Here is a 23,066-nt window from a genome sequence, read left to right as displayed (position 1 = left end):
ACAGAAAAGGTTAGAAGCTTTAATTAAAGAGCGATCGCAATAAGAATTAACAGTGGCTGCTCAACTCTCACCTCGAGCTTCCGGTAAAAGGGACGCAGCAAAAATTATTAAGAACAATACCGAAACTACCCCTCGCAGAGCCAGTAGATACAGAAAGGCATACAAGTCATCCCACTCATTATCTATTCCATATTCTCCAGAAGAAGCTTTGTCATTTCTTATAGACAATAATTTATCTAAAATCCAATATAGTAATATACGCATAGGAGCTAAACAGAGGCACAGTAATATATATCCATCATACAATACTGTCAGGGAAGCAAAATTAAAAAATTATCCACCAAAAGAAAACGTGGAAGTTACAGAATATTTTGCCGAAATAGATTTACAGTCATTGTTAGATCACATAATTGAACGACTTGTGAAGATAAGTGCAAACAAGTCGAAGAGTGAAGGAAAATAAAGCAGGTAAAAGTGAGAATTCTAAATGAGGCAGTAGAACAAGTGGACAGCTTCAAATCCTTGGGGTGTACTGTAAGCAGTAACATGAGCTGCTGCCAGGAAGTCAAAATGAGGATAGCAATGGCAAAGGATACTTTTAATAGAAAAAGGAGCATCTTTGCGGACCTTTGAAAAAATACCTAAGGAAGAGACTAGTGAAGTGCTTTATGTGGAGCAGAATCATGGATTACGGCGAAGTGAAGAGAAACGACTAGAAAAGCTATTGAAGTATGAATGGAGCGTGTGAAATTGACAGACAGAATAACAAATGAAGCTGTGTTGGAAAGAGTGGGTGAAGAAAGAATGATGCTGAAACTGATCAGGAAGAGGAAAAGGGATTGGTTGTGTCACTGGCTGAGAAAAAACTGCCTACTGAAGGATGCACTAGAAGGAATGGTAAACGGGAAAATAGTTATCTTGCCAATTGGAATGTTATCAGAAGAGGCTCTAGAGGCAAGAAATGAGCACATAACAAAATACAGGGAAAGCCGTGCTAGAAATTTTTCTCGTAGGGCTACTAAAGAGGATGTTTTTAATATCTTACTCGTAACTTCGGATCATGTGATTGCTCAGTTGAGTGCAGCATTGAGGAATAAAAAGAAGGGATCATTATCCTTAGATGTTCGTTGTTTGCTCATGGAACCAAGAGTAACTGGAGCTTCTTATGAAAAGTAACAACCGAGGTGGCGGTGACGACGACGACGATGATGATGATGATGATGATGATGATGATGATAATAATGAAGACGACACGGACGAAGGTGGTGATAATTCTACAGATGATTCTAGTTCCTCATCAAACGCTGATTACAGATCCAAATAGGTACGCTCTAATATTACTAAAATATTTGCTTGTGGTACCTAACCTCCACTGAGTTCATGGGTATTCTTTTGGCTTTTCTGTTATCTATTATGTTTCATTTTCCTTATATAATCATTTTGTCGCCTACTGATATAACATTTTATGTAAATTAATTTTTTCCCGCTAGAATCGCATTCTGGCCCACTGTGCATTGTCTTCCGACCATTTTGCAACTGTCACATTGAAGTGATTGACAGTCAGCACTACTTTTGATTGTACGAAACATTTTTAAATCGTCGGCAAATAATAGAAAGCCAAAACTTATTCTTTTACATATATCATCCATGAATATAATAAATAGGAGAGGTCCTAAAGTAGATCCCTGTGGGACCCCACAATTTATATTATAAGAATAAGAATGTATATTAAACAGTCTTACACATGAAACTCTATTACTTAAATAATTTTCGAACCAGTTTACGTAGCTTACGGAAAGACCAATATTTCGTAACTTTTGAAGTAGGATATAGTGTGGAACGACACCAACAGCTTTACTGAAATCGAAATACATTGAATCAGTTTGTCCCTGCGTTTCAGTTATTGGTGCAATTTGATTTAGATAGGTGACCAGGTTAGTGACAGTGGATTTAGTTTTTAGTAAAACCATGTTGATAAAAATTAAGCTTGTTTTTCACATAAAAGGATATAATATGTCTGTGAATAATGGTTTCAAAAATGTTTTAAAAATTATTTATCATATCAAACTTTAATTATAAAATTTGAAATACCGTCAGTGCCAATTATTTTAGTTGGTTTCATTTTTTAATTACTTTACGAACGTCATCACGTGTTACTTTGGGTGTAGGTAATGTGTCTGTTATATTCGTAATAATGCTTTCATATGTATGGCTGTGTTTAGTCTGAACAGATTTGAAGTGATCAGTGAAATCACTGATAATGTCTTTTTGATCTGTGATGTGTTCATCGTAAATAAATAATTCTGTGGAATAATTATCTGTCTTCCGAAATTATTTAAAATATTTCCAAAATTTTTTAAGTTCCTTTTAATATTTTCATTAATATTTTGGAGCCATGGTAATTTATCCGATTTAATTTCAGATTTAACAAATTTTCTATAATGGGAAAATGTTTGATAATGAAATTCACTTTTAAATTTTTATATTTTTTTTATGTGCATGGCCTCTCTTTCTGATAAGTTTACGTAAGGTCATAGAAAATCATTGTGAATAAATATACCTTTTGATTTTAGTGACAGGAACTGCCAGGGATATGACGCTATTAACTACAGAACATAGTGAGTTAGCCGTATCATTAATATGAACAGCTTGATAAACACAAAACCAATCGTAATTATACAGAGTGTTTAAAAAATACGGGGCATAATTTCAGGTATGTATTTCCCATATGTAGACAATCAAAATAGTTCATTACAACATGTGTCCGGAAATGCTTTATTTCCGAGTTATGGCCTTCACAACATTGAAATTCACCGGAACGTTTTTCTTTCCGCAGGTCGTTGCCGTCAAAGGAGACATTAAGAGGGCACTCTGACAGTTCATTCCGAGGCGAAGGTTACATTCAGTGTTGTGTAGGCGTTAGACTGTGCGACATGTATTCAAATCAAGAGCTGGCAGAGATACACTTCATGTACGATAAGACGGACGGCAATGCTGCGCTGGCTCGTCGTTTGTATCAGGAGAGGTACCCACAGCGACAATGTCCAGATCGGAAGACATTTGTGCGTCTGGGCGAGTATGGAAAATTTAACTCTCCTGGTTTGGGAAGGGACGACCAAGATCTACAACTCCAGAAGTACAGGAGGAGATTCTGGAGGCTGTGAACATGACTCCTTCTATCAGCACACGAAGGGTAGCGTTGCAGTCAATGTTCCTCATACGACTGTCTGGAGACTGTTGAAAGCGTATCAATTGTATCCTTATCATTTGCAACGTGTACAGGCCCTGTCACCAGCAGATTACCCTGCACGAGTTAGGTTCTGTCAGTGGTTCTTGCAGCAGTGTGGTGTAAATCCGAACTTTCCTGCCTTAGTATTATTTACAGATGAAGCACAGTTGACACGAGATGGCATAACAAATTTCCACAATCAGCATGTATGGACGTATGAAAACCCACGTGCAACTGTTCCATCTCATCACCAGGTGAGGTTCTCCCTCAACATGTGGGCCGGTATCATTGGTGATCGATTAGTTGGACCCCATGTACTTGTAAACAGACTTACGGTGCAGGCGCACACAAACTTCCTGGAAAACACCATACCTCATGTTTTAGAAGACACTCCACTGGTCAATCGTCAACATATTCACTTCTTGCATGATGGCGCTCCTGCACACTTCAGTCGTACGGCTCGCCGGTACTTGGATCGAAGGTTTCCTGATCGATGGATAGGTAGAGGTGGCCCAATTGCTTGGCCTCCACGCTCAACTGATCTGAACCCTCTCGATTTCTACTTGTGGGGCCATTTAAAATCATTGGTTTATTCGTCTCCGGTGCCTGATTTGGAATCCCTTTGGAATCGAATTGTGGTATGTTCTGAGGACATACGCAATACTCCTGGAGTTTGGGATCGTGTTCGCAGGTCAATGGGACATCGATGTGAGGTCTGTATTCAAGCAGGAGGTGGACATTTTGAACATCTTCTGTAATGACAACGACCTGCGGAAAGAAAAACGTTCCGGTGAATTTCAATGTTGTGAAGACCATAACTCGGAAATGAAGCATTTCCGGACACATGTTGTAATGAACTATTTAGATTGTCTACATGTGGGAAATACATACCTGAAATTATGCCCCGTATTTTTGAAACAACCTGTATAGACTCCGGTACAGATTCAAGTAATCACTTTGGAATAATTCAGGAAAGAATTTTGTTGATTTTGAGGAGAAAAATTTAGTGTGACTTCAAGATTTATTGTTAAGGGTGGATGGTAGTTATCCTGCAAAACTAGTGAATGGAGGCCAGATTGACCTCCCTCTCGGTTATATATGTATATACTAGGTCAAGCAAGTTTTTATTAACTGTTGAATTTACTTGTTTCAGCCCAAGAAAGCAAGAAGATGAAAATAACAGTCGAGTCTTAATTTTGGCGTAGTAATGAGTATTATTAGCACAACAACCAGATGACCAATTCATATCAGGAGCATTAAAATCGCCGAGAATAACTACTCTATTATTGCGTGTATCAAGATGGTTTTCAAGAAAATTTAGATAAGATTTTAAAAACTTTGGGTCAGTATCGGATGGAAAGTAGTGATTACCAATTAACAAATTGAAACCATCTGCCATAGGAATCCGAATCCATACACACTCACTACACACCACCACCACCACCACCACCACCACCACCACCACCACCACCACCACCACCACCACCACCACCACCACCACCACCACCACCACCACCACGGGTTTTATTGGTATCCTCAAATTTTCTATCACCACGAAAATTAGTATAATAATTATTAGGGAAGAAATTATTGTACTTAACAAGCTCTTGAAGCCATGTTTCTGTCAAACAGATAATAGTGTCAGTATTACTAACAGCATTTTCGAAAAGATCATCAATTTTGGTATTTAATCGTCAACGTTTTGATAATATATTTCAATATGATTGCTTGAACTATACATTGTATATCAACGGTAACACTAAGAGATATTCTCATTAGATCCCTCAGGTTCTCTAGGAGTAGAAGCATAATATTGCTCCGGTTTTAATTTACCATAGAAGGGTGTAATAAAACACTGAACTGGCCAGATTTCGGTGTTATTAATTAACCGTAATATGGAAAGAGGAATAAGTTTAATATTTTGTTTTTAATTTGGTTACTACCAGAGAACTAAGAGTAAGTCGGTTCTTTAGAGAATCCTCAATACTTTTACCATTAACTTTGGGACTGAATCTAGAGACAAATAGAGTTTTCATTTTCGCTCTCACAGGTACTGTTTCCAGCGCACTAGATGTTAACACACCCTGAGTATATATATATATATATATATATATATATATATATATATATATATATGGACTTTACGCTTTTTTGCGACAATTTGAAATCCCTCACCGTCAATAGCAAGTGAAGAGGGTTCCAACTCATTAGCCATAAGTTGCGTATTAACAGCATTTGAGGCAGACGCCGACTTGACAGTACCTGGATTACTTAATTTTGCTGACGCAGTTGCTGATTGAGACAACACTTGACTAAACGATTTTTAATGCTACGAGCATTAACCTGCTGAACTACTTTCGGATTTGGATGATCCGTATTTGCAGAGGAAATTTTCGTGACCAAAATTTCGGCCATCTGTATTTTCAGTACTGCATTCTAGTTCTTAAGTTCCATCATTTTCTTTTGAAGACTTTTAACATAGTCCAATATGTCCCTCACTGTATCCAAAATGATGTCACTATTTAATCTTACCGCCTCTACCGGAACAGATCGTGAATCCACAGAAGGAAGACTAAGCAGCTTGAATTCTCTTGGAGGTGAAATAACTTTTTTTCACAGGAGAAACTAGTTTTTTAAAACTCACAGGAGTTTCATCATCACGCGACATCTTAAAAGCACTAATACAACGCTCAGAATTATATAAGATGAGTTGCCTCTCTCCATGTATAAGTCATACTCTGCATCTCCCAAATTGATATTGTCAAGATGAAATCTAAACCCACAAGGTCCGCACACTTCAATAATTTCAGGCTTCCCAAGAAGGCAGCACTACAAACCTGACACGTATCCTTGCTCGCTGGCATTGTGATTTTCACCGTATAACAATATGTAGGCCAACGACACAACTATAAACACTGTTACCAGCGCAGCTACGAGCAATCGTGTCTACATCGCATGACAGTTGGAAGCATTTTGGATACAGTGAGTGACATATTGGACTATATTAAAAGTCTTCAAAAGGAAATGACGGGATTTAAGAACGAGAATGCGGTACTGAAAATACAGATGGCCGAAATTTTGGACAAGAGAATAATAATAATAATATTAATAATAATAATAATAATAATAATAATAATAACAACAATAGGCTTACTAAATGTGACAAACTGAATCCGTCTTCGATTTAGATATTTTTCAGAGGTGAAACACTCGTAGGCAAGTGTAATGTAAATGACGATCTCGCGTACAGTTTTTCTTTAAATCTGGTAGATTGTAAAGGAGTACTGTGTGGGAAAGTGGATGCAGAGTGAAATAAGTGAGAACTATAAGTATAAGCATATCTTTACTTATTCTTCGTCATTAGAAAGCAAAAGTTTCTTGGAATACTCACGTACGAAAATAATATTGAATTATTGTACACAGTAGCTCCAAACGACCACATTATTGGCTGTCGTCTGGAAAACCTACTTCAAGATGGGGCTGAGTCTTCACTTGAGGCAGATAATATTGTGTCCGGTGAAATGTTTTCAAAATTATGTCGGCCTATATTTTAAGTTGCTGCTATCCTAATAAACAATTATGACGGGCATGTATCCTAGACTCTTTCATGTATGCGTACAAAACTTTTTCACAAGCAGCCTGCGCCAGTAAATCGGAAAAACGTTCTTTTCCTGAAAGTTAATGCGCGTTCCCGCGTTGCAAGAAACACTTGGCGCCAGATTTTTAATCTTGGTTCGGAAACATTAAATCACCAACCAGTTCTCCCAACCTTCCTCCAAGTGATTAATGTCTTTTTGCCATTATGGAATCATTTGAACAAAAGTCACTTCCTAGAACAACAAGAAGTGGAGGTGGTGTTGAGTAGCTTTCCTGAATCTAAAGCCAATTTTTTTTCAAAAGTGACATTTACGAATTTGTATCCCGTTGGTAGAGGATTGCTGATTTTGAGAATCGCTAGTTGCCAGAATATATGTTGGTTACTATTAAACTTTCAATATTCTTTAATAACAAAGAAAACTGTACGAAATTTTTTGTCCTATAAAATAAGAAACATGTTCGATAAAGGGTTGTTAAATTATTTATAATTACATTTCTTTTAATCCCTCCATTTTGCAAATCTAAACGTTCCCACTGCTGAATTACTTTCTCATGCTAATCTCGTAAAGTTTGAATTTATGTCATGGACCTAAAACTAAACGGAATAATTATTTCAATTAACATTCAAAACCCAGGTCAATCGTCAGCCATAAATTTACTGATGCGTCCGACGTCTAACACTAAAATAGTTCTCTACTATTCCAAAAGGTGTGGTAGATCAACTTAAGAATACACATGGCTCTAAACTTCTTGCTGCATATTCTTAATTGCTAGATCATATTAATTTTTCACAGTAGGCCCTAATTTGATCTTTTAAGTCCAACAATTTTTATTCAATAAAGTTCTTAAACGGGACATAATTCTATAGATAATGTTTAATCATTTCTGGAACACGCTACCTAAATCGTTTCATTTATCTCTTTAATTTGCATACTACTAAATTCAAGAATCAAATCGGTTGAGCTAATTTTAAGTAAATTGACATTTTTTTTAAAATGAAGTCCCTTTATTAGAAATAAAAATTATATTTAATGAACCTTATTTCCTGACAAACTGACTATTAAATGTTGAATAATATCGAAATATATTTCAGATAAATCGTAGTATATAGACAACATACCAAAAGCTATCTTTTCAGTGTGTTATCTGTAATATGTGATTTTCCGTGAAAATCTCAAAATAATTTTTATAGGTAGTATCACAGTATTTTTTTTATTGACGCTTAGTAAATTTAAAAAATTCTATTTTGTATAAATTAAAGATTGTTTATTCTACCGCTTGTAAACTTCGATAAGGCCATAACTTACCTATTGGCAGGATACATGGAAGCCAGGAATCCACCGGGTACTTGCGTGACCAAGTAACCCCAGAAGAAGGATGAATCTACTGCACTTTCTACACCCACTGTCCAATGGAACACGGTAGTCTGAAACAAAACAGACACGAGAGGAAAACTGTCATCAATTTGAAGCTAGTATGTTTTCGAGGAAATATTCAATAATATCCCTCTCAAATACACAATACCAATTTTTTAATCTAGCCCTAAATAACTAGCCAATGAAACAATATTTCAAGTCAGCTGAACTCTAAGTTAGTCTATGAGTTTAAAATAATAAATTCAACCTAATAGAGGAACAAGGATGATCGATCATAGACTGTAAATAGTCAAAATGCTATTATTAAGGTCTATATAAGTAACATCGTTTAAAAGGCGATAGAATTATGAACGAGAATGGAACTTGATGTTACGATCAACAACTAGGTGACATATTATGAATAACAATTCTTCGAATACTCGGGAAGAATATGATAGGAAAAACTTCTTGAACCGTCTCTGCAATGCGTGCTAAGAAACATCTTATGGTAATCCTAATAAAAGTAAAAATTTCTAAAAGCCGAAAGAGGCTATGAGCCGAGCCTGTGAATTTAAGAAAATAAAATACATTGACTCTTAAAATTTTAATTATAATAAGAGACACTATTCCTTAAGGGGTTAGGTACAGCTTAAGCAGTAAAATTGTTGGAAATATTCAATTTTTTTTCTTCCATTCTGAAAATAGGTTTGTGTAAAACACTGTCCTTCTGCTACATGAAAAAAATATTTTTACATTGTAAAAAAATTATATATATATATATATATATATATATATATATATATATATATATATATATATTCTTTTTCGAATTTTAAAATGGTGGCAGTTCACTGTGTAGTGATGAAGCGTTTCCTCATGACTCATTAACTTGTTAAATTTTTCATGTTCTCTCTCTTTTATTTTATTGCTGAAACTCATGTTTACAATGTCATGCTCTTTCACCTACATTCCTTAATAAATAATATGCTTTTATTTTGTGTTAGAAGAGAATACTGATATTTGACCATTTTTTAAATGAATTTATTTTCTGTCAGAAAAACTATCAAAGGTAGAGAAGTGATCTTGCATCATATTGTGGGTATGACATGCATAAATACACAAAAAAGTCATCACAGAATGTTGGATAGTTTTTGAGTTACGAGGGAAAAACTTCATTATTGCACAGTGAACTACCACCATTTTGAATTTTGAAAAATAAAATCTTTTTTTAATTGTAAAATTGTTTTTTTAATATAGCAGAAGGACACTGTTTTACACATACTAATTTTCATTATTGTACAAGGTAGAATAATAGAGGAAAAAATGTTGAATATTTCCAAAATTTGACTGCTGTAAGCTGTACCTAACCCCACAAGAAATTTCATGCACGGCGGAAATCACATTAAAAAATATTTAAAAGTTCTTGACGTGACAATAACTATACCTAACAGTGGCATTTTCGTGGCATGATGTCAGCATCACGTCAGACTGCGTACGACAGTATAGAATATCACAAACAAGTATACGGAACTTAAATTCATGACTATACCGGCCGACTATAATGTTAATATCATCAGTTCATTCAAGTTCTATCTATGAGGTTCGATCTAATCATACAAGCGAAGATGGAAATGTGATTAAGTTATTACGAGTATGAGATATTGGTGGCATGAACTTACCCTAAGAAATCTGCTTAAATACTGTCTTTATGAACAGCAAATTCAACTTAGGCTCTCTGAGATTTGAAAGATCATCATCATTGTTAATCTATATTGAGGGGAGGGGCCGAACTGGGAATTTCCCTCACAAGTAGGCAGCTTGTGTGGACCATTGTACTACTATGAAATACTGTTCATGCCCTAAGGCCTCCTGCGCTACAGATTCCCCTAAGGGCCGCCACCGAACTCCGATACAGCTCGCAGAATCATTTTATCTTTCCGCGTATGCATCACTGCGGTTCGTCAACTCCAGTCGCACGAGCTACCACGAGCCCCAAGGAAAGTCCACGGTACATAGCACTACCACCAACAACTAATGACCATACACCACGAGGTCCAAGTTTGGTGGCGGCCCGCAATCGACTCTATATAATTTTTCCTCAAATATGCATGGGCATGTTTTCCGTGCATTTCACTTACCTGATACCAATGTGATCATTTTATATCATTGTATTGAAAAGAATACAAATTGATGCCGAAGTGTTGACTTCTACAACTAGGGGGGAGATTTCGACATTGTGTTACTTACATAGGAAGCACTTTGAAACCAAACATTTACAAGACAGATTTTGCCACTGAAATATAAATATTTTATAACAATCTTACTCGCGCTAGTCACATGTGAATTTTTCATCGGTGTAATATTTCACACATGCTTCGTGAAAGTATTTTTGGAATTCTCCAACACATTGAACACAAAGTTCTCTAGCATTGTCATCTTAGTAATACCCACTACATGCAGCACAATAGATTTTCTTTGGATTGTCCAGATTGTTTGATGAACTAGTTTTCTCTCCCCCCCCCCCACACGCCGAGCATTAGATGATTTCCTTCCGTGGGAAAGCCTAACTTCTTTTTGCTGTTTAGTCTCCCTCAGGTTTGAGACATTATTAGTCTGATTCTTGCAGTTTTATTACCATTTTTCCCCAGATGGAAGTGGTAGCAGCGTAACTGGCGACAGTTCTTCAAAGGAAGTATCAGTAGGTGAGGAATTAGGTAAGCCTAAATGTCCTTGTCCAGTCTCTCAGGTCATCTAAGAAGGACCATAAGCGAAATCGGTGTTTCCGAATTGGCTTCCAGATTAAAATGCGTCATCCGAATTGGCTCCCAAATATTTTCGGATATTACCTGCAAAGATAAGCAATTCGCGTCCGAATAGACTCCCCCAAGTTAGTGATTTTTGTGATTATGTGTTAGAGATTTATATATCTCCGTCCTCGAGTTTCCCATCTAAAATTTGTGCTGAATTTCCAAATTCTATTTGCCGTACGACTAACTACTGTGAGTCTTCCATTCAAAGTTAAATTAACAGTTCTATTCCGCTCATCCCAATATTTTTAATTTGATTGAGGTTTTAATTGGTATTCAAAATAACACATTTCAAACTGAACAGCAAGAAGAAATATAGAAATACATCACAACTTGAGAAAGAAAGCGTTCTTAAAACTATTACGGAAGAATACAGACGACATGATATTACACGGAGCTATAAGTGAAAAAAAGTGAGCTATAAGTTTTTATCACAAATTTAAAACAAACGAAGCTATTGGTTTAAGTACTGATCTACTGCAACAACATTTTTAACTAGACCGACGTAATTAGACAGTCCTAAGTTTAGGAAGGAAAATGCTGATGCACTTTATTCCTTTTGGAGTCAATTCGGATATAACTGGGAACCATTTCGGATTTTAGAATTTTATAATCTAGGAGCCAATCCTGAAAATGGGAGTCAATTCGGATGCACCTAGCGAAATCAGGGAAAACTTGACACATGTCGAGATCTCCCCGAAACACAAACAACAGTGTCGAAATCTCCCCGAGTTACATTTTCATTCAAAAGATAACAGCACACGCGAAACAAAGATGATTGTTTAAGGATAATGGTTTTGGCGCTTTTACTAACCTGTAAAATGTATTAACTTTCAATAATTTGTGCATCTATTAATATCACAATAAACTTAAGATGGTATATTATATTTCATGATCAAAAAGAAAAATGCAACTCACATTCATTTTACGATGAAAGAGTAATGGAACGGAGAAAAACTCTCTCCGGCGCCGGGACTTGAACCCGGGTTTTCAGCTCTACGTGCTGATGCTTTATCCACTAAGCCAAACCGGATACAACCCCGGCACCGTTCCATTACTCTTTCATAGTATGATGACGCAGAATATCTGCATGGAAATATCATATGCACTTCGGTACATTGAAATAATATATCACATTCATTTTGTTTATTGCTTTCTGTGAACGTAAAACACAAGTTGAAGTCACGAGATTCACTTACACAGAGATTAAAAACACAGTCAACACATATAATGTAGTTCGAAATTTTTTCGCCAGAACAGTGCTCAAAATGGCAGTGTCAAGATCTCCCGATTGTATTCCAAAACGACCTTAATAATTTTCGATTTTATTTTCAACTTTATTGGATTTTAATTTAACAAAACAGAAAAATAAATAAATAGAACGCGAAAAAACATGTGCCGAGAGGCAACCAACTGCAACACGAAATATAGGATACATTTGTTTCGATGTAGAACGTAACTTTTTAGTCGGTTATGTAGCGACGCTATATCAACTATTTGGTTATTCAGCGGCTGTGGAATTGGTAATAACAAGATGGTGTTTGGCGAGATGAGGCCGAGAATTCACCAAGGATTACCAGACATTCAACTTGTAGGTCTAGATGGAGGAAACCTCGGAGAAAACACAACCAGATAATCAGCCCAAGCGTGAATCGAACCTACGACCGAGAGCAATTCCGGATCAGTAAGCAAACGCACTACCGCCTGAACTACGCTGATGGCCTGGAACATTGTAAGAGCAGTCGTATTTAACGTTGACGCCCATCTTTGCAGAGGTATGGATGCATTCCTTTAGCCACTTTCTACAGAAACAGTGTACTTCGACAGACTTTACCCTGGTTAAATGCTGCATCAGACAATCGTGTATGAGTAACCAATGATTATAAACGGTGTACCGAAAATATATTTTGATTACGGTTACTTTTCAACCGTGGTTTTGTAACCCATCGTTACTAAATTTTTCTCCGACGCTGATATACATCGCATAGATGTTCAGCTGACAGTGCGTCATATATGACAATTTCTTAAGACATTTGTTTGTGTATAGGCCTACTATGGGTCACATAGTAAGTTTCTGTAAATGATATATGTAGCAACAGATTATTTCTGCCTTCGGCTTTATCATCTCTCAAATCATATTGAGACACTGTTTTTGCGAATACCGAAAAAAATAATGCCAAAAAATGTAATGAATTCACGACTACCAGCCTGATATCGCACTCGGCGGAAATTCTTCTGCTAATGCTGAACCGATGTTTATATTCTAAAATGGAAGGCGAGTTGGAAGAAGAGCAGTTTGACTTCAGGAAGGGAAAAGATACGAGAGATACCATTGGACTGCTGAGAACAATCGGCGAAAGATACATAGAGAGAGAGAGAGAAAAAAATGTATATAGTATTTTTGGACCTGGAAAAGCTTTTGACAGAGTGGATTTGAATAAACTTATGGGAATCATGAAGAAAATTGATGTGGATTGGAAAGAGAGGAGACAGTTCAGTAACCTTTATATGAAACAATGAGTCACAATCAGGATAGAAGAAAAAATATCAGTGGAAAGTAGAATAGGGAGAGGAGTACGACAAGCATATTCTTTTTCACCTATCCCTGTTTAACATCTACTTAATTAATGAAGAACCTTTTTCAGAACATGGAAGGCATGATAGGAGGAAGACGAATAAAGTGTACAAGTCTGCTGCTAATGTGGCATTATTAGCAGAAGAGGAAATGTACTAAGGGATATGCTACTGCAGCTAAATGAAAGTCGTAAGTAGTATGGGATGAAAATAAGATGAAGACCATGGTTATCGGAAGAAAAATAAAGAAGGTAAACTTGAGAAGTCTAAATGAGGCATTAAAGCAAGTGGACAAGTTCAAATACTTGGGATATACTATAAGTTGAAACATGAACTGCTGCCAGGAAGTTAAAAGAAAGATAACAGTGGCAAAGGAAGCTTTTAATAGAAAAAGTAGCATCTTCTGCCGAATTCTGGAAAAAGAAATAAGGAAGATACTAGCATAGTGCTTTATGCGAAGTGTGGCATTGCATGGAGCAGAAACAAAGACATTACGACGGAGAGAAGCGAGTAAAAACATTTGAAATTTTGATGTATAGAAGAATGGAGTGTGTGAAATGGACAGACAGAATAAGAAATGAAACTGTGCTAGAAAGAGGGCTAATTAATTTCAGTGCAATTGCAGGAATACAGTTTTTGATTACGATTTAATGACGGATACAATATACTAGAGAAATCACAGACTATTATTCTAGAGCACAAGAGACTATTATCTTCTTTCGAAGTACGACATTCGCCATCAATAACAATATTTCTATACTTTATAGCTCTACTGTTAAAAATTTAGGTGTCTATTTTAACGAAAACTTAAGTTGGAACAATCGAGTTACAAAAAAGTGTCTTCAGTTTTCCACTTCCTAACCCACATAAAACATCTCCTCCTATTGTCTCTGAAAAAATCCTTATCCAGACTCTAATAATGCCTTTATTTGATTACTGCGGTGTTCTATTAACTGACATAACTTCAAAATTAGCCATAGAGCTACAACATGTCCATAATATGTGCATTAAATTTATATGCAGCATTTGGAAATATGACCATATTTCACCATACTTCGAACAGCTGTCGTGGCTCCGACTTGAACGCAGAAAACTACATTCACTCTCGCTGCTGTATCAAATTGTGCACACTTCGTTGTCCATCTTACCTATCTTGTGTTTTAGAATCTCTCATCTCTTCACAATTTTGGCACCCAGTCTCAACAAGAAACTATTATTCTTATACTTGAACACAGAAATGCCGTTGTTCTCAATAATTGACAATCTACAAGTCTCGAATCTGAAATCTTCTTTCTGCCGATATTAGAACCTGTCGGACGGTAACGTCTTTCAAAACTAAAATGCACAATTACCTAATTGAACAGGCATAGTAAATTACATTCGCTCTTCGCATAAGCAATATTTAATAATTGGAGTTTTTCAGACTAGTTTACAGAATTTATTTTCTCTTAATATGTTGAACAGTAATCATATTTTAAAATATCTAAGTATAGTAATTGTATTTTTACTTTATAAGTGATAGTCCTATGTACTTGTCTTTACATTTCTAATGTATTCAGCTTGACTGGTAACTTAGATAAGTTTCAATAATAGTATTTCACAACGTATCTATTATTATTATTATTATTATTGTTATTATTATTATTATTATTATTACTTAAGCATTTGTATTAATTGTAGATCTGGTCAATTGAAAGAGAAGGCCTTAAAGACTTAACTCTGCCAGGTAAAATTAAATAAATAAATAAATAAATAAATAAATAAATAAATAAATAAATAAATAAATAAATAAATAAATAAATAAATAAATAAATAAATAAATAAATAAATAAATAAATAAATAAATAAATAAATAAATAAATACATGAATGAATGAATGAACGAATGAATGAAGAGATAAAATATCAGTACAGAGTTTTGAACATTGGCTCTTATCCATTTTCCTTATTTTTCCTGGTGATGTAGCTCTCAAATGTTCTATATCCCTACACCTATGATACAGTGCAACTACTTATCACGCCGAAACTGTGAAAGTTTTAATCCACACGAATATACTGCATTATGTTACAGTTTAAATGCTAATATCTTTACCTATGTGAAGGAAGAGTTCTTTTAGGAAATATTGAGTGCAAGCTATATCCAGCAAAAAAGAAAAAAAGAGATGTAAGCAACAGGAAATGACGTCAGCAGTCGAAGAATAGAGCTGCAAATGTGCCATTAGCTGTTGCTATTCATCTTCAATGGAAGTTGCTCAAAGAGCTCCATCGCGCGACCATCTACAGGGCAGCACAAATAACTTGTTTCTAATCGATTTCCAAGCATAAGGCGACACAATAGTAATCAGGAACAATAGGTTTGGAAACTGTATTCACATGCTATTTATGTGTGTAATTTTCCTATACTTACGTTAATGATGTAACAGCTATTGTTTCATATTAATGGAAACAAAAACAATAAGAAATGTATGGAAAATGTCATTCATGAGACTGTCATTGTAAAATAAGTTTTGTGTTACAATAAAGTTCCTCAATTTTAATTTTTGTTATATTACTTCACAAACAAAGTAGAAAAAGAACAGGGGTAAAGAAGAGGTTGAAAGGAAAAACAAACAATGGGAGTACTCGTAGAGTGAAATGAGAATGATAAACAATAAAGAGAGAAGAAAAAAATGCAAATGAAGAAAGAATATGGAAAAATTAGAAAGAAATTAATATAGTAAATAAATAGGAAAGAATAGAGATAGTAAGGAAAATGAATGAAGAGAATAGAGAATGAAAAAAAAAAAAACTAAGGAAATACATTTTATTCACTATTTCAGAAAATAAAAGAATTGCATAAAGTTCCGTAATCATAAAAGTTTTAAATATACTGTACTTCCTTACTTTCAACTACAGTACGGCATTTCACAGGCCGCTGTTTTCATAGTTTACATCTTGTCGATAGCCTCACTTAAGTTGGGGGTGGCGGTGAATAGTCTTAGCAGGTGGTCAGAAAGTTTCGAGTCACTCTATGAGCGTTGTCACCCTGGTTGGCTTCATCCCCTAACAGCAGCACATTGTGTGGGGACGGAAAGGGGGAGTCATGCCGTGAGAGCATTTGTAATTCTGATTCCATTCATTCTTCCCTTCTTTTATACAGCAAGTGGAGTTCACTTCCGTATATAAAAAGGAAGCAGAAGATCATAATGCGCTGGTGTGACACTATTTCTAGAGAGTTGGAAAATGAAGACTGCGTTATGCGTATGAAATTTCGCTTGCATTTTTCTTCAGGTCTTTGAATGCTGATGGATTGAATTTCGGAAACGATATTTTTAAAAAGCCTCTTTTATAGCTGTCGTAAATGTTATTATATTTAGTAACGTACGTTCAAAACTTAGTTTTTAAATTATTTTTTCGAACAATAAAGTGTATGGACATGAAATAAAAGCGTAAATATCAATCAACATTTTCAAAATGTTTAAAACATTGATAACTTGGTAAACAAGGAATTTCACAAATTTATCACTGATGTGTTTAAGACATTCTTCAATGTAAGTAACAGTGTCCTATTTATTCTTCTGGAAGTCAACTTTGTAACTTTTAAAAGTGTGGCTACTATGTTGAAGTGTGTGTGTTGTAGCGAATGCTTGATTTGTTATGTATGTGCGTCGTAGTTAAGGGTTGTTTGGTGTTATCGCAATCTCTTAATTATGGTTTCATTGTGTTCTGTGACTATTGTGTATTAATTTATTATGTATGGTACGGAGAGCTGCATATTTGTGTAATAGAGGATGGCTTTTAAGAAGTGTTACGTATGTCTTTTCTGTATGTCTCAAATTGATGCCTGATATTTGATTTGCAATCGCAATGTCTAAATTACAGATTGTTTATGTTTTGTTTTCATTGTGTAGGCATTTTATTTTTCTTTTCCATTTGTCTTTATGGTTATCTCTTTTGTGTAAAACTATAGCCCTAGTATACATATGTAAAATAGGGCTGTTCTCCCCCATTGGAGATATAATAATAATAATAATAATAATAATAATAATAACTTGGTAAACAAAATAATATACTAATAAATTCAAAGATTCGAATGTATATGTTCAAATGACAATGTGAAATAAATTTAGAAATTTGCTTGATTAAACATCATCACCACCACCACCACTATCACTACTACCACCACTATCATCATCATCATCATCATCATCATCATCATCATCATCATCAACAAGAACAATGTTAATGAACTTGGCTTACAGCCTAGCATAGTTCCGATATTGGTGAAATAAGAGATTGTCGTCGATCATTCATTCATCCCATTGATTTATAATTTAGTATTCATAAAATTATTGCAAGAAATTCTGTTGTTCTCATTTCTTTTAATTTGTTATTTTAAATTGTATGACAATGATTGTAATGATACATTCAGTTTGTATTCCTGAAACTTTATTTCGCTGATTTTTATTTTACATTTTTGATTGCAGTCAATAAAGAACGTTAATGATGCTAAGATTTTATAAAGTTTAACTTCCGTTTCGTTTGAGTAAGTATAGGAATCTTTGAACAGTAATAGTCGATCTGAAATGCGCCTTCTGTCTTTATCATACAGTATGTGTCCAAACAGTATGTGTGTGGTTTAATGGTTATCATAATGACCGTCGGATCCAAAGTTCGCGGGTTCACATGTGAAAAACGGTAATGAATTTTATAAATTCTTAAAATTTCTTCTTTGAGAAGAAAGGTAAAGCTGTGGGTCCCTTGTAGTACATTTAGGGCATTCGAATGAACACTGGCTCTGAGACAACTCAGGAAAAATTCATGTCATTTCTCATACACATTGAATTTAGACTCGGAATAACGTGTGTAGTTGAAATCGTCATTATATGAACACTATTAATACTACTACTAGTTACTACTATTACAATACATCGCTTTCAACTAGATTTCAGCCCTCGATAATTATGTTTGAAGGTGAACACTGTTTCCACTGGAATTATCATAAATTTTATTAGTTTTTTTTTAAGCAATTTGAAAATTATAGGTAGATAAATGAAATGGAACACAAATATATTCGGAATGAATTAAAACGGATTGATATCAATAATAGTATGGAATGTCCTAAATAATTCGTTCACAAATCGGTGTCTTTGTTTCCGCGTGCTGGCCAGAAGTTCGTGCGAGCTAATTCAGCCTTCAGTCGCTCAGTCTAAGGAACGTCTCGGTTTCCTTTGACTTGAGAATTTTATTGCTACGTTCGCCTCTCGCTCCGTCCCAGCTAACATCTTAAGACCTTATTTGACCCTCTCTCACTGTTATTAAACATTGTTTTGGATTGAGCACTGAGATATCTCTTTCACTTCTGTGTGCTATCTATAAAGTTAGGTGAATGGAAAGGCGACAAATGGAGTGAGATGAGTAGCCTACCTGCTTGGAGCTTACAGTTTCTTCACCACGGCGTACCGGATAGCTCCATTTCCTTCCTTTAACCTCATTCGGTTCTGAATTACATAGGATGTAACAGAAAGATGGTAAAATATTGCCTAACTTCAAAGGAAAATAATGTAATGAATAATCGAAAACTAAGCAGCACTGACAAGTTCAATGGCGATGATGGTGATGAAACATATTGGCTCATGGAGAGGATAAGTTTATTTTTGAAAGGTTACTTACGTCATTGCCGGTATGAAGTTTCGCCATCCCCATATTGCAACGCATTCCGAAGGAGATGATGAAACCTGCACAAAGAGGAACAGTGTTACTGTTACTCATCTCACACCATGGTCAGGAGGAATAATAAGCAGGAAAAATATTATTACTTCCATTCTCTCTAGAGCCTCGCTCACTTTTAAAGAGTGATGGGGCAGAATAGAAAATTATTAAACATAAAGATAAGTAGATACTTCAGCTTCTCCTTAAATAAAGAAGGAAGGCCACACTGTTAATCCTACCGTTTTAGATATTTCATTAAAAATATTTTTTGGAATTACAGGTACATTAACTTGAATGGTAATAAATCTATTCGCACACATGTACAGCTGTCAAAAAAAAAAAAAAAAAAAAAGTGGCCGCACTCGTGAACAGCGAATATTTTCAAAGTCCACTTCGAGTCGCGGCGATGTTACACGATGCATGTGCTTGTACAAGCAGTTCCGTAACTATGAAAGGATTCCATATTTGCGCCTCGTAGACCAGCGGTAGAATGCTTGTTTAATGATTCAAAGGTTGTGGTTTCGGGCCTTCTTCAAGTTTTCATTTTATTTTTTAATCGTTCTTCAGCGATGTAAATGCTATTCAAATTATCATTTATATTCAGTTATCGTTCTTTATGGATATCACGTTATTTATATTTTGTTATCGTTCTTTAGAGATATGAATGAAATTCAAGTCATCATTTGTGTTCTGTTATCGTTTTATAACGATATGAATAATAATTATTATTACTGTATCTCCAATGGGGGTTAGCCCTATTTTACATATGTATGTTAGGGCTATAGTTTCATACACAAAAAAGATGAGCATAAAGAGAAATGGAAAAGAAAATTAAATTAGCTTACGCGATGTAAACAAAACATAAACAATCTGTAAATTAGGCATTGCGATTACAAAACAAATATCAGGTATCAATTTGAAACATACAAAAACATTAACAACACATACGTAACACTTCTCTAACACAAATATGCAGCTTTCCGTACCATACATCATAAATTAATACACAATAGTCACACAAACACAATCAAACTATAATTACGACATTGCGACGACATCAAGCATCCCATAACTGACTCACATACATAACAAATCAAGCATCTGTTGCAACACATACACTTCAACATAGTAACCACACTTTTAAAAATTACAAATTTGGCTCCAAGAAGAATAAATAGGACACTGTTACTAATTACTATTCTTCTACAATTTCTTAAATACATCTGTAATAAATCTGTGAAATTCCGATATGAATAATATTCACGTTTTTTATATTGTTATCGTTCTTTAGCGATATAAATAATATTCAAGTTATCATTTATATTCTGTTTTCCTTCATTAGCATTATAAAATAATATTCAAGTTATTTATATTGTTATTGTTCTTTCGCAATATAAATAATCTGTATTTTATGTAAGTAATTATTATAACACAAATAAACATCTTTATTTGAAAAATAGGTTATTTTATTTAGATAATTAAATATGTATTATATAATATCTTATATTAATTAAACAAACCGAAATTTATCATTTATATTCTGTTATCGTTCTTTAGTGATACTGTATAAATAATATTCAAGCTATTTATATTGTAATCGTTCTTTAGCGATATAAATAACAAATTTAATATTAGGTTTGGAAAAATCCAGTTGCATAATACTGCTATTAGTTTTTCTTTTTGTATTATTACATTCTAGGCCCTACTATCTTGAACCACAATAAAATGAAAAGGAGTAACGAGGAATTGAACCTGGGACGTTGACATCTAAATTTCGACGTTCGTCCGCTGAGCTACGAGGGCAAAAGTGTGGAAAAATTTCCGGAAAAATTGGCCCAATCACACTCTAAGATTTTCTGATGATTCGTAGAAGCTAGTCCAGGATGCGGGGGGCAAAGGCTAATTGAGATTTCCCGGTCTCTGATCGGGTCAAACATCCTGATAGAATTAATATTTAACCCTTGCCGTGACTTTCGGTGAAGTCCGGAGGGCCCAATTAGTCAAATCTACTCTCCTCATCTCCACGCTTGGGTCCCCTGGAATTTAATAAGATGCGAAAGAGATAGTGGTGTGCGGAAAGCAACGGGATGTTACCGCATTTACGCCTATCCTTCCCAAGAAAAACTGCAAACATGAACAAAGGAAGCTTTTAATAGAAGAAGAAGGATCTTCTGCGGACATCTGGAAAAAGAACTAAGGAAGAGTCTAGTGAAGTGCTTTGTGTGGAGTGTGGCATTGTATGGGGAAGGAACATGGACATTACGACGAAATGAAGAGAAACGAATTGAAGCATTTGAAATGTGGATGTGGAGAAGAACGGTGCGTGTGAAGTGGACAGACAGAATAAGAAATAAAATTATGTTTGAAAAAGTGAGTGAAGAAAGAATGATGCTGAAACTGATTAGAAATATAAAAAGGAATTGGTTGGGTCTCTGGTTGAAAAGAATAATAGACGACATTAGGATATGTGGATCATATGCGGAGACTAAGAGGAAGGCAGAAAATAGGAAAGATTGGAGATTGCTGGGTTTGCAATGAAAGACCTGCCCATGGACAGAACACTTATGTATGTATGTTCAGAATGCCTGGAATATCGTGTCTAAGAACAGTCGCTATTTGCAAAGACTAGTCGATTCCATGCCCACTCGACTGCAAGATGATCGAGATAAGAGGAAGCTAGACTAAATATTGAATTGTGGGGTTTTTTGTTTTGTTTTTTGAACGCTTAATTGTTTGAATGTTTTAAAGCCGACGCCAGTAAATTTGTTTTGTTTATGCTACGAAAGATATTTTTATTGAGAATAAAATCTTTTTTCTTTCCATTTGCTGCCACAATATCATAATGATAAAGTCATGGCATAATATATTAATGAACCTGATGTTAATTACTAAAATAATCGTAAAAGAGAAAGGAGCCATTATATATAGTTTGTCTCTCTCAAAAACAGAACAAAAAAGAACATAAGAAGCATGAGGTTGTAGTCGAACGCAGGATCTCACGAATAAGAGACCTGAACGCTACCATTACGCTATCGAATAACACACAGAATACTTCAATTATAACTGTAGATATCAGGCAACGTGGTCCAACAACATGTAACATCGCCTGTCTCCGAATTGTAGCAAAGTTACCCGAAGGGAACTTTGTTTCAGGAGAGCGGCCACTTTTTCTTTTGACAACTGTACACCTGCGTTTCCATTCCGTTCAAGCACTGAAAATGTACCCAATTTTGAAAAATTTTATCTTGCTCATGATGCACCACATGAAAGTGAATATTTACTCAAGGGACTAATAATAATAATAATAATAATAATAATAATAATAATAATAATACTAATTATTATTATTATTATTATTATTATTATTATTGGGAAAATGGTGAAAGTACTAAAAAATACGGTACATGGAATCGTCAGGATTTGAACGCCGGTTTCTAGCGTGAATAGCAGAAATTATTGTTTCACTAACGATGCATCTACTCTGAATGAAAACGAGAGATTTTTGTTTCTGTGGCAGAGACTCTACACCGACAATGTTCACCTACGTTGAACTTCAGCTCCTGTAAAATTTCAGTACAATACCCATACTTACAATTAGCCGCAGTAAATGAAGCTAAGCTTTACAACGACGAACAGTCGTTTTAATTTCAGGGTTGGAATGAATATCCGACCTGATATTTAGACAAATATTATCCTTACTTTTAACTGAAACCAAAAAGAGGTATATTACTGAATTTTACATTACGAAATGCTGGTAATTTTGAATGCATAGTATTTTTTTATTGCAAAGAATGTTATTTTTGTGAGAGGTAAC

At 35.0% G+C, this 23,066-nt stretch overlaps 1 protein-coding gene across 3 annotated transcripts in view; it reads right to left on the bottom strand.

Annotated features, from left to right (window-relative positions):
- Nucleotides 1-23,066, bottom strand: part of VGlut (Vesicular glutamate transporter) — a 569,182-nt gene that overhangs the window by 138,677 nt on the left and 407,439 nt on the right. For all 3 annotated transcript variants that reach the window (XM_069831082.1, XM_069831084.1, XM_069831083.1), the window contains exons 5-6: nucleotides 19,214-19,278; nucleotides 8,134-8,252 (exon numbers count right to left, since the gene is read on the bottom strand). In XM_069831082.1, the coding sequence (XP_069687183.1) occupies nucleotides 8,134-8,252; nucleotides 19,214-19,278 (184 nt within the window). The remainder of the gene's footprint in view (nucleotides 1-8,133; nucleotides 8,253-19,213; nucleotides 19,279-23,066) is intronic.

The sequence above is a fragment of the Periplaneta americana genome, chromosome 7, assembly GCF_040183065.1.
Source record: "Periplaneta americana isolate PAMFEO1 chromosome 7, P.americana_PAMFEO1_priV1, whole genome shotgun sequence".
Taxonomy (NCBI): domain Eukaryota; kingdom Metazoa; phylum Arthropoda; class Insecta; order Blattodea; family Blattidae; genus Periplaneta; species Periplaneta americana.
The sequence above is the reverse complement of the archived record's forward strand: the minus strand, read 5'-3'. Positions and strand labels throughout refer to the sequence as shown.